Source organism: Saccostrea cucullata, unplaced genomic scaffold (assembly GCF_032062105.1).
Source record: "Saccostrea cucullata isolate Sc308-1 unplaced genomic scaffold, CSIRO_AGI_Scuc_v1 ctg2320, whole genome shotgun sequence".
NCBI lineage: Eukaryota > Metazoa > Mollusca > Bivalvia > Ostreida > Ostreidae > Saccostrea > Saccostrea cuccullata.
Window position 1 is genome coordinate 26,693 of NW_026924929.1, and position 15,882 is coordinate 42,574.

General features: G+C 33.8%; 3 protein-coding genes across 3 annotated transcripts; all 3 read left to right on the plus strand.

Moving 5' to 3' along the window:
• The first annotated feature begins 249 nt into the window (after positions 1-249).
• On the plus strand, positions 250-4,857 carry LOC134267634 (uncharacterized). The gene is made up of 5 exons (XM_062749844.1): positions 250-483; positions 723-902; positions 996-1,147; positions 3,826-4,049; positions 4,511-4,857. The coding sequence occupies exons 1-5, from the start codon at positions 263-265 to the stop codon at positions 4,697-4,699; spliced, it is 966 nt and encodes a 321-aa protein (XP_062605828.1). The 5' UTR covers positions 250-262; the 3' UTR covers positions 4,700-4,857.
• Positions 4,858-8,257: 3,400 nt separating this feature from the next.
• Positions 8,258-9,763, plus strand: LOC134267637 (uncharacterized). The gene is made up of 3 exons (XM_062749847.1): positions 8,258-8,740; positions 8,985-9,124; positions 9,622-9,763. The coding sequence occupies exons 1-3, from the start codon at positions 8,279-8,281 to the stop codon at positions 9,761-9,763; spliced, it is 744 nt and encodes a 247-aa protein (XP_062605831.1). The 5' UTR covers positions 8,258-8,278.
• A 2,595-nt stretch (positions 9,764-12,358) lies between these two features.
• LOC134267635 (uncharacterized) lies at positions 12,359-14,893 on the plus strand. The gene is made up of 5 exons (XM_062749845.1): positions 12,359-12,432; positions 12,657-13,012; positions 13,109-13,363; positions 13,550-14,423; positions 14,532-14,893. The coding sequence occupies exons 1-5, from the start codon at positions 12,372-12,374 to the stop codon at positions 14,891-14,893; spliced, it is 1,908 nt and encodes a 635-aa protein (XP_062605829.1). The 5' UTR covers positions 12,359-12,371.
• Positions 14,894-15,882: the final 989 nt, after the last annotated feature.

Here is a 15,882-nt window from a genome sequence, read left to right on the forward strand (position 1 = left end):
AACAAGAATCAAATCCAGGAAATTATACGATATGTCATATTCTAGTATATGGAGGAGCATGCTCAACAATGTGTTCTAAAATTTAATTAGCAATTGGATATTAATGTTTCAAACGTGTTTCAACAAAAGAATTAATTAAGACAAATTCATTGGAAAATGTATTTTGTTTCTTTCTGAGTTCCGGTGACATGAAATTTGAACAGCTCTTGTACTTTAACTTTGTGTGATATTTTTTTTTTCTTAGTATACTGACCAAAGCATTATGAATGCAGAAAAAAAACAGGAAATGTTAAAAGAGTTGAAAGAGCGAATAGGAAAGAAGACAGGTGTGCCATTCACCGTTGCTGTTATTGGGGCACCTGGGGCTGGAAAGTCCTCCTTCATTAACACCATGATCACAAGCATAACTGGAAACTACCGGCAATGGACAAAGACGGGAAATTTTGGAGAATTTGATCAAACAGTTACGCATTGTCCAACTTGGTAAAACATAAATTTAGACACGAAATTCTCTATGGTCTCATCGATCAATGAAATTTGATATCATCTTTGGATTTTAATATATGAGTTTATTTTCCTATTATTGGTTTGATAATTTGGCTTTTTTCCCAATGTTTGTTTTAATTGAAGCAAAGGAATTACATCCTTGAGTTTTATCTTATTATTTTTTTACATGATATCGAACTCAAATCTCTTTCACTCCCTTGGGAAAAACTTTTTAGGATACCAAGGGAAAGGTATTTGTCCCACCAATCACTTGAGGAGTATAATTTTCCACACTTTTTGGACATAGCTGGAATTCAGGATACTGATGATGAAATCACAGGCCAGGTACTAAGGCTTCTCTTATATGGGAGAATTCCGTCTGATGTGCCTCTTAAAGACCTCGCAGAAGATATCAGGTAATTACAATTTCATTGGTCACAAATATTGAAACAACTTCAAAAGTCTTACTTGCATTTATTATTTAAGTTTTTTTTTTATTTTTATATAAGACAACGTGGAACGTGGCTTATAGAAAAAAGGTATCCAGAAACACCAGAGTGCAAAAAGGTCGACAGGATTATTTTTGTAGCCTCTGCAGCAAATTCAAATTTACCTTTAAAGCTCATGCAAGCTGTATCAAAAGTACTTCGGAAAAAAAGAGGTGACAATATTTTTTGTATAAAATCGTGTGAAACGTATGGTAATAAGGAAGGGTATTCATGATAAAAAGTACTGGAAACAATACAAAAATAGGAGCAGAGCAAACACATATCTACAAACATTGAAGTTGGGATCAGATGCCATGGAGCAGTGAGCATCACCTGCCGACCGGTCACATTCGCCGTATGCCCCTTGTCATAATTTGGAAATAACGGAAAAATCCGTGGTCAAATCAGTGTATAAGTAATGAATTAACAATTAGTATAAAAACGTCAGTCGGTATTTGACTCTGTAACAAATTTTATTTTCTGACACGACCATTGTATCGACCGAAGAACTCACGAAATTATTACTTTAAACGAGACGGCTAAAATTCTTTTTTTTATCAGTTCATCAACTCGTTTGTCAATACCTTACCTTGTTTTAGAAATTGTACATACGTAGAGCATTCTTTTGCGTATCGAATCAACTGAGAGATATAAACACAGTATGCAGATGACGAAGGTATATTGCTGCATAAGTAAGGAAAGTTGGAGATAATTAAAAGTTAAAGTCATCACGTTTGTCATAAAGTTTGGTTGTTAGATTACCATTAACCTTTTTCTCAAGTAAAAAAAATCCAAATATGAAACAGATGTGTCAGACCCCCTATCTTTTGCCCAAAGCTCATCGGGATATAAGAATGTAGATAGCCCTCGAAATCAACGAAAATGAAACCACACAAAAATAGGCGATAACACAGTGTGATATATTTTTTCTTTAAGGAGGAAAAATATGAACTATTTGGAAGTATCTGGAAATTGTTGCAAAAAAAAAATCAATTTCAATCTTTAATTTCGGACTTGTATTTATCAATAAAAAGAATTATAATCAATAATGCTTAATGTTACGATTCATAACTGAGTGGTTTACAGGTCTAATGGTCGGTACTGATGTAGCAATTATTTTTGTTTTTTTAAATAACATATGCGATGTTTTCATTATTGTCTTATATTTTATCTATTTTTGTATTCATATAAAGAATGATTAGGCAAAATTTTATACATGAAAAGAGAGTGGCTTTCAACTCGAAATTAAGATGTATTAACGATATATTGCTGTTAACTATAAATGAAGAGAATGTGTATTTTCATTAGATTTATATATGAATTAAGTCCCGATACATATTATTTTACCGTGGCGTTCTACTTTTGTTGAGGAGTATTTGAAGAAGAACAATTTTGTGACATCCGTAGGCACCTGTCATTTACTAGAACCTCACCTTAATGCCAAATAGTTTAAACTTGATATTGATTTCACATGCCAATCGTTTCTTAATAGAGACTCTGATTCTTTGCGTTCCAAACCAACTTTAAATGTCAGACCTGAAAAATCCACTAAGTTTATAACTTTATTCAAATCTAATTCAGCTTTAATCAGCTTTCATTTACATCATAAATTGATTAAATTCCTTTCAGTTTTTGCTCAGTTTGAATCTGATTCTATCTCACTGCTCTGTGAATATGCTGTATGCGAATCTTCTCATTTAAAGCAGCAAAACTTTTGTATGGAGGAAAGCATTGTTTAGCATATGCTGGACCCGACAACTTATCTTTGTTTTGGGGGAGTTTATGAAGTTTAGAAATCTAGTTAGTATACGAGGGACGTTCATAAATAATGTCATCAGCTCAATGACAAACAACATAGAAATCATATGCAATAAAGCTTGATTTTCTGTAATTATTGAATCTTTAATGAGTTGATTACAGTCTATGTGACCGATTTTCAAAACACAGATCTGTTGTGGGAAGCTAGAAAACAAGGTCTTTCGAGATACTGCATTTTAAAAAAATGAATAGTTAAGAATCAATATACTAGAGTGACATTAAACACTCCCTTAAAGCTGCTGTAAAACTTATTAAGAATCCAAAAGAAATATTAACTAAACCATGTGAAATTTACAGCGACCAATGTCTATTTTATACACACATTTGCAGTGGATTTCAATGAACAAAATTGATATAATGGGCATCGAAAAATGGATACCGTCCTTGGCGACAAAGGACATACAACAACCAATGTATATTTGGGAAAACTGAACAAATTATCTCTGAGTATGTTTGATTGACTTTAAGACACGTAGCAAATTTAATAGACATCATTTTGGAAGTAGTTCACAGTGTTTAAAAGAGACTTTTGATAGTAAAAAAGTTTAATACTTAAATTACAATATAATACAATTTATCATTAAGTCAAATGCTTACTTACGTTTTTCATACTAAATGCTAGTCTATTATTCATAAATTGAATTGACGACAGATTTTTCCGTTGTTTCTCGATAATGACAGGGAGCAAACGGCGGGTGTGAACAGTCAGCATGGGACGCTCACTCCTCCATGCCACCTGAGCCCACCTCTGATGTTCCGGAGGTCCGTGTTTGTTCTGCTTCTATTTGTATTGTTTATGGACGTTGAGATTGAATGCTGTTCGTTATCTCCATATTATTCTTGGTATATGTCGTTTTTCCTCAACGCTTGCTTTCATTGCAATTTTTAAAAGTTTCTTTCCCCTTCATCTTGTGTTTATCTATATTAGTGAAGCGTTTTATGGACAGTAGTCACATATATTAGAAAAAGGCTTATTCTATATGTAAATGCTCATTTTGTCTGACATTATTTAAATATATTTACACATCTACAGATATTCCAATTTTTGGTGTATTAACGATGAAAGATCAAAAGAAACAAACAGAACAACAAAACTTTGAAGAGTTTGAGACGCTCTTTAAAAGAACGCTTGGATTGTCTCATTTGAATTATCTTCACTGCACAAATTACTGCGATGATAACGTAAATGAAATACGTGAAAGAATAAGAACACATTATCCTGAATTAGACATGCCTGTCTTGAAGTTCCTGATACAGGTAAATCTTTTCTAAGTTAAATTAAATTGATATTATTAATGAGCTTGCATTAACATTATAATGTATTTTATAATGTAACTACAATTAAGTATTGTATACCACCTATGATCTGCGTCATGTTTATTCGCGATTCGTCAGTTGAAATCAATCTGCTGCGATTAATTTTCACGAAGAAGGAAACATTTTCTACAAAAACAAAGCAAAATAAATGGTTCGCGGCGATTTGCGCGACTTAAAGTTGATCGCGAAACTCGTGAATATTTCATGCACGCGAAAAAAAGTTGGTTTACAGTAAATACCTTATGGCATTGGAATAACAAAACATGCCACATTGAATGTCATAATAATGATATAGAAAATAAATCATAAATGGCAAACGATTGATTTGTTGCTTTCATTATACAATGCTAGACTATTTATTACAAATTTTGATATGGCATAGAGAAAATATTTTTGAACAGGTTTTGGATCCTGCGTTGGAGTGTACTGATTTCAACCGCAGTGCTCGATTTTCAAAGACAAGATTGATCGAATGGTGGTACGAATTTGCTGCCACAACAAGAGGAATTAACAATTTTCATTTGCTTCTTATTATTTTTGTAACTTCGCTAATCGCCGCTACTCTTGCACACTTGTTATTCCGTGCATAGGAAAAAAATGCAAATGTATAGCTATGATCATTTCTGTGTCGTTTTTCTAAAATTTTAAATTGGATTCAGACAATTTACCGTAAATTAGCATGAAATTGACTAAATTTTGTGTCTAAACTTGCTTATCCTTTTTGGTAATATTATTTCTAATAAAAACAATATTATATTTCATACTTTAGAAACATATCAATAAAAAAGTTAAAGAAGAAAGTTGAAATAATATACTACACTTTATAAGTATATGGTTGATTAAATAGGTTATTTTGTTTAATATAAAAGCAAGACTTTGTATGTTTTGAATGAAAATGAGCACGTATCTTGGTATGAAATTAGTTATATTTTTAATACTTTGTAATAGATTCAATATTTCTCATTTGCAAAGTTGTTATTGAAAGACATTGTTAAGTGATTTGGAGTTTGTCATCAAAGTAATCTATAAGTGAATACATTATAGAAACATTGTAGCAAATTAAAGGCCCGCTTTAAATTCCTGTATGTTATGCGCAAAAACACTATATGTACCGATTAATTCTGAGTTTTCTCAAATGATCATAGCACATCAACATTAGATTAAAGTAATCAATTACAGAACTATTTTCTGAACAATCTAAATACCCACTCCCCCAACAATATATCAAAATCATTTATCTTTAGTTTGTGAAAGATGTTTCCTATGAAATGATATGAACCTGCAGAGTGATCAAGAAAAGAGTTGACAATGCCTTTGACATAAGTGATCCTTTAAGTATGGACACGGGCTAGAATTATATTCACTGACAAAACAAAACAAGATGTGTAGAGAAAAGAAAAGAGAGGGGTCAAGGCAAAGGAATGACTTATTGAAAGTATCATAAGATTTATGCACATAGGAATTATAATACCCTAGATATCTGTCTAATACGATCTCTCATCCAAAAAGAATCTCATAAAGCTACAAATTTTAGCATCATTAATCTACATGGATCAATTCTTAAAATCAAATATATGCTCTGCCATATGACAGATCATGACGTCTGGACTCTTTTAGTTCCCAATGTAGCCTTAGGGCAGGGTAAAAAAAATCAACAAATATTTTTCACACCTTCATAAAAGATCGATCATTCGAAAAATTGACTTCTGCTTACTCTATATGGGAATTTCCATGGACGACCTATCATTTGTAGACACTTGTGATTTACTGCATAAAAGTCAGAGTTACATGTACATGTACAGACCGCGTTGCAAATTAACAAGACTACAAAAAGGAAATTTTAGTCACCTTTTTAGCGACCAAAAGACAAGGGAAGAACAACTTTGCCAGACTTCTTTTAAGTGTGAAGACAACATTAAAACTAATCACTTTGTTATCTTTTTATTGACGCTGATTCAAAGTACTATTTAACCAAGTAAAGTGAAGTAATTGTTTTTGAATCAATTTTTTCCGGAGGAAAAAGTGATAATTTTTTTTACTCATTTTTTAAAAATAATTATGTACATATAAATCTCCGATATGATTTGCCATGCAAATTGTTACTCAATTTTCTACTCTTATTGTCATCTGTCTTTAAGTATGTTTTATACACAACCAAAATACAATCTTTTATTATATACTTAGTAATAAATACAGGATATTTGCATATGTGATATGCCTGACATCGCAAAAGACGTATTAGCCCTGCAGGGCTGATAGGGATCAATATCACACCCCAAGAAAATCAAACAAATAAATTATTTTCAAATAACGGATCGGACACATTCGATATAGAAGTATGTTCATAGACCCAAACCGTATGAGACAATAGATCGTGTACATGTAAGAAGTCAGTGCATGATTACAAATTTTCTTCTCAACTTTATGTATACCGTATTTAATTACTAAGTATGTAACAAACATAATAAAACATACCCTTTTCCACATCACCCAGCCTTCGACCAATATAAGCCCTCGGGCCTTCGACCCTTTGGCTGATATTGGTGTCTCGGACTGATACATGATGTGATATGGAAAAGGGTATGTTTTATTCTCTATATAATGTGTAACTTTATGTAATTGTGCTATCCTATCCAAGTAAATAAAAGAGTTTATTATAATTACATTCAGTGTTTTCAGGGGGTCTGGATTTTGAACTCAATCTGTAATATTTGGTTGGACGCTAGAGAATGTCTTCTTTTTAACACTTAATGGGTTGTGCACGAAGACGAACTTACTCTAACCACATTAGAGAAGATTCGAAACAAACAACAATGAGAAAAAAACTTGAAATATTCTATGATCACAAAAATAGAAGAACAGAAAAGCCCGGTAGTATCATGAAAATGAGGCTTACTTCATAGTTATATGAGATAATCATGTCAATAAGCATTACAGGGGATGTGGACACCTCCATGGATCTATAGCTAGCAAGGGATTTATTTAGATGTCTGTGTTTTCTCTATTCTAAATATTAAGTGTTTCTTTAGACTTTGACATTGATTACTGTTCGTAATGAATAGGAGATGGTCCAATGATATATTCTTAAAATTTTGTTCTAAACCAATAACAATTAGTTCACATGCCATACACATAATACACTTACACAGTTAAATGTGTCGAGATGTGAGTAAATGTTTCCCAACACAATTTGATTTTCATGTTTTGCAATTGAGTTTAATTCAGATGGAAGGAGTTACTTCAAACATCAGGTAAATATGAAGAAACAACAAAGTAATGAAGCTCAAAAGTTAATTGAAACAATACAAATTCTGATACGGCCTTTTTAAATACAAAATGGGGGGGGGGGGGTCAAGTGACTTGGAGGACTATGCATCATACCTTCAAAACCTGCTGTTAAATATCTCTCTGTACCCCTTTCTAAAAATATTTACAGCGGTAAATGAAAAACTTCAAGATAACTAAGCAACAATATGTTTTTTAAAAAAGTCCATTAAATAAGACAAAATAGAAGCAGAGTAAACATGGGCCTCCGAAATATCAAAGAAGAGCTCAGGTGCTATTGGAGTAGTAAACAGATTCGAAAACTTCAAAACACCAAAGAAAACATTCTCAAAATTTTACCAAAATCAATAAAACAAAGCAAGAGATTTTCAACACTTTATGCTCACTCCTCCATGGCACCTGAACCCACCTCTGATGTATTAGAGGTCCGTGTTTGCTCTGCTCCTATTTTGTATTGTTTTATGGATTTTGATATTTAATACTGTTCGTCATCTCCATATCCTTAGAACCAATCCCCGGGACAAACATAGAGTCAAGACTGCAGTTTCTTTTCCAATAAAATTTGAAATTGTTAGTTTACATGTCTAGTCATTGATAATTTACATTATTGTCCCCCGTTTTCGCGTAAGCGAGGGGACATTAAATTTCATTCGTCTGTCCTTCTGCGAGTCTGTCTGTCACGAAAAATAACCTAGGTCATATCATTTTAATGAGAATAGATACGGTTTAATATTACACATGTGTAGTGCCTGTGACAAGACCTTTCTCAATACACTATGTTTTTTTTATCTCGTGATCTTGTTCTTGAAATTTGACCTGATTTTCAAAAATCGTTAATCTTGTATATTACTTTCCAATAAGCCTTTTCACGATAAATCTCGCACATGCGCACAAACGCTTCCGGACGGCAAACTCATTTTGTTTACATTGGTGACCTTATAACATCTATGTCAAAGCGGGAGAGTTTAAATAAGTTAAAAGTTAATGTGCTGCGAAAACTTGCCGAAGAACACGGAATTAATGTTACTAAAAAGAAAAAAGAAGAAATCATACAGGATTTATTAATATGCCAGACGTCACCCTCTGTTCTCACACCGATCGTGCTGCAAGATTCAGCTGGAGCTTCCTTGATAGTACCCTCTCAGGACAGTTTACCACCCTTCAATGCCGTGATTTATGAGTCCCCAGACCATTCTTATATTCCCACAATATCTTTCACTGATATTTACAACTTTATTATTGAAAGACCTACACCGTGTGGTAGTACAGTGAAAAATTTCAAGGGTCTAGACAGATCTGTCAAGCACTTTGAGGCTGGTGATGTGCAAGACATTAGGGTATCACAGGTATGGGATAAAAATGTTATTTTGTTTTTAAAAAAATTATGAACTCTTATAAACTTACATGTCATTTGAATTATTCTATTTTACATTTTTTAAATGCATGTACAATTTACATGTTTGCAAGAAAAGAACTGTGGAGTCTGGATAATTTACAGGCAGTATTATTTTTAATTAAAACATCTTCGGAAATTATTAATGTTATTTGTGTCAATCGTCCATTCAATAAATGAAGTGCATTTTCACTTAGATAAACCCATCTGTGATCTATGTGAAAGCAACATGCCAGGCTTCAATGAAAAAGCAGCAGTACCAAGTCTTCCTATGTGTGTCAACATCCAACACAGGCAAACCACATATACAGCATGGATATTGCCAGTGTCCTATAGGGTAAAATATCTAAATAATACAGTACTATTACACTTTGAAATGCTTCTGGACTGGTTTAATGGTTTATATTAGAGTACACAAAATTACAAACCCATTATTTTTCACCGATTGATATTAGTACATTACTCACTATATTATATATTTGTTTCACATCATAAGTTGTGTCACTTCCCACTATATGACTTTTAGTTTAAAGTTTATGTATGAAGAATTATATTGAAATAGTCCCCACCCTCTCTGACTCCCCAAATATGACTACAATGAAGTTGACAGTGTACGGCTTTAGGCTATTATTTGTGAATTGGTATTCATTTATTTTAATAGTGGAAATTATATAATTCTAAAAGGATGTGTAAAATAATGAGAAATACCATTTTCAATAAAAAAAAGCAGAAATTTTATACATGTACATGTACTTAAAAAGTATATACATGTATATACTGTGTAATTATGTAATTATTTACATGCATTATTCCTTGAAGCCTTTCTACTTTTAGGTTAGCACAGGCATGTAGCCATATAGGTGCACTTCTATTTGCGCTTAGCCATGCCAAACCTGGTGAGACATCAGGAAGTTGTACATCTCAGCCTTGTAAATGGATCATTCCCGGGCGCCAGGTGAAGCCGACTCGGCCCTAGCTGCAATAATGTAGCCCTCTCCGATTTTTTTTTATTCTGATGTTTGCTGCAATAATGTAGCCCTCTCCGATTTTTTTTTATTCTGATGTTTTCTGGAGAGGGCTACAATTCCATCGCATCTCCGTAATGGTGCAAATATATTTAATGCACAAACGATAAAAAAATCCATTTATAAGTTGTATATGTTATTAAAACTCTAAAAAGTACCAAATCCGAACTTGCTTCGGTCAATTAAAGATGCCTTTCGTTAAAAACCATGTACAGCGGCTCAAATTCTTCACCTGCATCTCCATGTTTGTTATCGCGAGATCTCGTTTACCGGAAGAGGCGGAGCGTTTCCATATTTGGAGAGCGCACTGAAAAATCAAAACATTGTTGACAATCGGCGCGAAAATGTAGTTTACCAAGATGGAATCAAGAAATTGTCAGTGTTGTAACTGTGGGAAAACATTCCCGACAAAAAAAGGAAAGTCTTATGGTGGCAGGAAAAGTTTACAGTCAACTGCCGTTATTAATAAGGTAAACAGAACTCTGCAAGATTTGATAGAGGAAGAGTTTGATGTCGTATTGACCCCCCATCAGAAAAGCCGACATTTTCTTTGTGCAGCATGTTCTTGGGCATTTGTCTCCATGGCAAAATCGTCTGTGGCAAAGAAAGAAGCCTTGTTTAAGATCAGAGAACATGGAGAGACAAGTTACCTAGCTAAAAAAATCAGAAGTCCTGTGCCAACCCCCCGCAAAATTAAGAGGCTGAGGGTGACTTCTCCTAGAAAAGTAAGTTTTACTGAAAACGAAAGGCTCCCTTATTCATAACTGTATTCCGTTGTCATTCTCACTTTTTATGCATGAAATTGTCAATATATGAATATTTTTTTTCTTTGAATAAATAATAGGAGCCAGAAATTGAAACTGACACCCAGCCCAAGAAAAAAGGGAAAAGCAAACAGGTAAAGGTTTTTTTAATAACAAGATATGTATCCGTGATAATAGTAACACCTTTAATTTCAGTAAAAAAAATTTCTCTGGCAACTATCACTTTCAAAAATATCAATATAATTTTAAACAAAGTTTTTACATCAAGGAATCTTTATGGGCAAGCACAACAATTCAATATCCCTCCCCTCCCCCCCCCCCCACCATACAATTACAAAAAATATATTTCACATAGATTTCTTCAAGCCCCTCCCCCTTTCAAAAAGACCCAATGAGATGAATGATTCACATTTGCTAATTCATATGTTGCTGATATCTAATCTAAATAATATACATGATATATGTCAATTTTATGTCATAGAAAGAAATCAAGAACAGAAGCCAATAGCATGTTCAATGTAAAGCGTGTACAATGTAATCGAATGCCAAACTTATTTTTTCATTATATTGTAAGTAATTGGGTACAAAATAAAGTTAGTCCAATTATAGTGCAAAATTTGTTTATAAAGTGATGTAAGCATGTTACTGTAACTATGTAATTACACATTCCAGTTAACCCCACCAGAAATGGAGGTGAATAAGGCCCTGAACTGCATAAGGCAAAGAAAATACAGAAGAGGCCTATCTATACTGTTGAAGACACGAACAGGTTTTCGGAAAGCCATTTTGACTTATGCCCAACAAACAGTTCGAGCTGAAGTGAGAAATTTATGCCGAAATGAGCAATCGTCATTCAATGGTGGAAGGACTGTTGAGGAAATTGGTGGCTTTGACTGGGAAAAGCAGTTCACAGAACTACATAGCACATGTCCCATTCTCTGTAGTGTGCTAACTGGGGCACTCACATCAGAAAGATCTGTGCATCTTTGTGGACTTGCATCAAAACCAACCTTGTCTGCAAAACCAGTAATCGGCACAATTGGTTCAATTATTGCATTTCAAAGGAAATCAAAAGTAATGAATTACTTTCAGCAACTTAACTCTGTTCAAATGTGGCTTGCTGGCTGTCAAAGAGAGGTTAGATGAATTTCATGACAATATTTTTATACTTCTGTTGATACTAGAGAGTCAAATAACCTCACTTCTGAGCAAAAGCTATTCTTGATGATGAAAAGAAACCTGCTATTGATCAGGTTTATGTTTTAAATTATTTTTCTCAAAATTTTCTCTCATAATTTTGTTGTATTGATTTTTTTAGTAATATAGCATTTATTGCTTTTAAAATTTCAGATGTTCAGCAGACTAAATCACCTTGGGTTGTGCATTGGTATCAAGGGGACAAGAAACTACTTAGATTGCATAAGAACAAGCTATGACGCTGAAGTGTTCAAGTGGAAATCAAACATTGCTGACTACTTGCTTGGGCTTCAGTCGGACAGTTCAGTCTCTGGTGCTTATACAATTCCATATGCTGACAGTGAGGCAACTCTTTCAGTTGATTCATTTCCATCATCGACAGCATCGTCCCCTCAGAGACAACACAAATCACCGGTCAGAAGAGGATATGTCCAAGCACTTATGCCGGATTCACCAAAGACTCATTCAGATGAAGGTAAATATTCTTGTGATGAGTTGTTTTGGACTACGTCAAAAGACATATTGAACACATATTCATACAAAGAGCATAAATAAATGGTGTAATATATCATTAATTCTTGCAGAGTTGTTAAGTTCCATGAAAAGCACATCTGATATTGAGGAAAGCATGTCCCTTAGTGATGCATCAGTGCCAGAAGGTGAGACATGCAAGTAATGGAAGTACATGTACTTATGCTTTGCAAGATATTATCAGTCATTTGACATTGGAAAATATAGAGAAAATTACCATCAGGGACATTTAAAAATTTGTAGTCCGTGGGTCTCTGGACTAGTTTTAAGTCACACATTTTCCATTTAATGTGAAATACATTTATTTTAATGCCTTTCAACGAAAAAGATAATGTTCAACTTATATATTCAGGTCGATGTGGATTTTCATTGTGTTTTGATAATGTAAATCAAAGAACCACTGTAAGACATCAAACCAGAGACAACAAAAACAAGATGTTTAACATGGTGCAAGGATATGCCGCCCTTGACAGAGTCCCAACTCTCCATCTCAATGATGACCCTCCCTCACCAGAAAGTATCAAGTCCATTCCATTGGATAAATACCTTCCATCAGAGATGGATGAAGTTGATCTACGGTTTGAATTAACCACAATTGTCAACAGGATTTTGTGTGAATATATTCCCATCTTTAAACCTTTGTCCAATGCTGTAAACAAGCATATCCAACATAGATACTCAAAGATTTCTGCATCAAAAAGTCAACTGGTCAGTTTCTATTTTTTTCCACTTAAAACACAGTAACAAATTAAATTGAATGTTGCCGTAATTGTAATATGAATTAATAAATTGATTTAATTGCAGGTTCCTATTGGCGTTCTTGATAAGGATGAAAGCCGAGTGTCTGACACCATCGACATCCTTGAGGAATATCACAAGTATGTTCCTCTTAAGCCAAATGGACAGCCTTACTCCATTGTCTTACATGCAGATGGCCTGAGTGTTGAAAGGGGAAACAATGCCCAGAATGCCAGAATAAATGGAAATACCGCATGGACTCAGTTGCAAGGCTTACAAATGAATATACAGGAATGGCACAAACGATGCCTTTTGCTTCAGGTAAATTTAAGCAGAAAATAATTGTGGAAATAGTGAAATGAAATAATTGTTTGAATAAATGTTTGTAATTTCACATAATTTCAAATGGTTTGTATTTTTTATTGCCTATTTCATGTTCCATTTAAAGTTAACCAATAAAGGACATGTGTATAATTTGTATAATTTATTGAATTTGTACTATTTTAGGACATTTTTGATGAGATGTATAAAGGCTCCAGTGGAAGGGAGGTTGGCACCCTCTTTCAGCTGAAAAACTATTTCAATCATCGTAATGTGACAAGTAATGTCAAACAGTCATTTAATCATGATGAAGAGTTTCTGGACTTTACAACAAATGGATATGTTGTACTTGCTGCTATGCATGTTCTGAATATGCAGGAGTTGGATGAAATCCCCAATTCTTTCCCAGATACTGAAGACAAACAAATGCACTTCCTTTATGATGTGTCAGGAAAACTTGTGGACATGGTGTTTCTGTCAACCCGGCCATATGTTAAACACATTTTACAAGACCATGGCAAAGACTCGGAAATAGACACTGAATTTTGTGTGTGCAGGACAGAACATCAAGATCCAGAAATGATATTCTGTGCAAACAAAGATTGTATGTTTGGCGGATGGTTCCATTTAGACTGTATAGGTCTTGATGAAGATAGTGTGCCTGAGGGAGACTGGTGGTGTTCAACTGAATGCAGGAATTACCAACCAGGAAAGAAAAAGAAAAGTACAGTGGCGGACAACCTAACAGACCATAAAAAAAGTTACGCTTTAAAATTAATGTGGCATGGGTTGAACCAAAAAGTACGGCGTGATGCACTTCGAGAAAATGATGGGAACCGGATTATCATGCATTGGAGGTTTGACTTGTTAAACTTTTATGAGCATAACCATCCAAAGTACTTTCATGTTTGTCATCAACTCTTATCGGCAATAAATGGAGCAGTCAGTCCCAGACTTCAACATTCTCTGACATGGAATAGAACTGTTAATCCAAATGGTGGACCTGGGAAAAATCTGGAAATGGATCTGCAAATGGAGTTCTTTAATAAAGAATACAAGGGTATGTACATGCTTTTATTAATTTATATGTATTGAAAACAGTCTTAATGTATGTACAAAAAAAGTACGTATGTATTAATCATTTTGTTTTTTCTCTCATAATTTGAAGAAAGTGTCAAAGATGCTGCAGGACAACTGACTGAGGCTACCATTGCCAGACATAGCCAGATGGTGGGTGTTGGAAAGGTGATTAACAGAGTCTATGAGAAGCAGGTAGCTTCTGTGCAAAGGCCCACCATCCAAACAACTAGCCCCCATTACAGGGAAAATGATATCATAGATTTTGTCTCCATGATGAGTCCAGAAAACATTTTTACAACAACTCCAGGGAGACAATTTAAATCATTCCCAGATTTTACACATATTCTGTATAAAAAAATCTCAGCCAGTGCATTTAAGAAGAGACTTGTCAGACTGAGGAAAGAATTAGCAAAGCATAGGGAAATTACCATTCAAATGCAGAGAAACTGACTGTAACATGTCATTAGCACAATGAACTAGTATGATTTAATTTTCAATTCTCTCAAAATGTCTTTACATTGCAGCTTAAAATGACTTGGTGCTGCAATTTCTACATGTATTCAATTTTATTAACAAGTTTGTAATGTCTATGTTCTGAAGTAAATGGAAAAGAAAGAAGTATATGAAGTTCCAATTTTTCAGAGACAAAGTTGTATGCATTTGAATCAAAATAAATTTAAAAAAATGTTTGTTAGCCTGAAAATTATTATTCATTTTCATTGTATTTAGCCTTTATGTTAAGAAAGTATGGTTGAACTTCATTATCTCAATACACACTTCATATCTTGAAAATCAGCCTTATGTAAAATCTATTTGGCAGACCAAACTGCCTGTTTTTACTCTTTTACATGTATATTAATTAACCTTAGATATTTCAAAAGATTATCTGTGTCCCATGGAACTTGAGGTAACAAGGTTCAACTGTATCATAGTCTTAACCAAGCAATGACTCAGTCAAGTGTTTTGTTCAAAGAGAAGATCAATCCATCTGTTGCTTGTCCATGTACTTCTTTTTCTTGAATGATTTGGAACATATCAACCAAACTGTCACTGTGACATTCTTGGTATATGGAATTCGGATTAATTAAAACTATCTCTGGCCATCTTTAAAAAAATTGTTTGTATTCCTTTCCCTGACTCGCTTGAAATGGACCCCAATCAAAATTTCTTTTACTTCCAGAAAGTAATTATTTTTAAATGTACTCTTTAGAAAATTATTGAAAAAGTTAGCATCCAATTTGAATTTTTTAAAAAATAATTTCTCACCTCGACCCAATATTTTCAGACCAAGTCGTGAAAGAGCAAGCAATTTTTCTTAAGATGGCCTTGGAGACTTGTCATTGACAACAATGTGCAGTCATTAAAATATGGCTGGGGTGGGGGGGGGTAATAGTTTGGGAACAAAGACGAACAAGAAAATATTATTTGTTTGATGTACT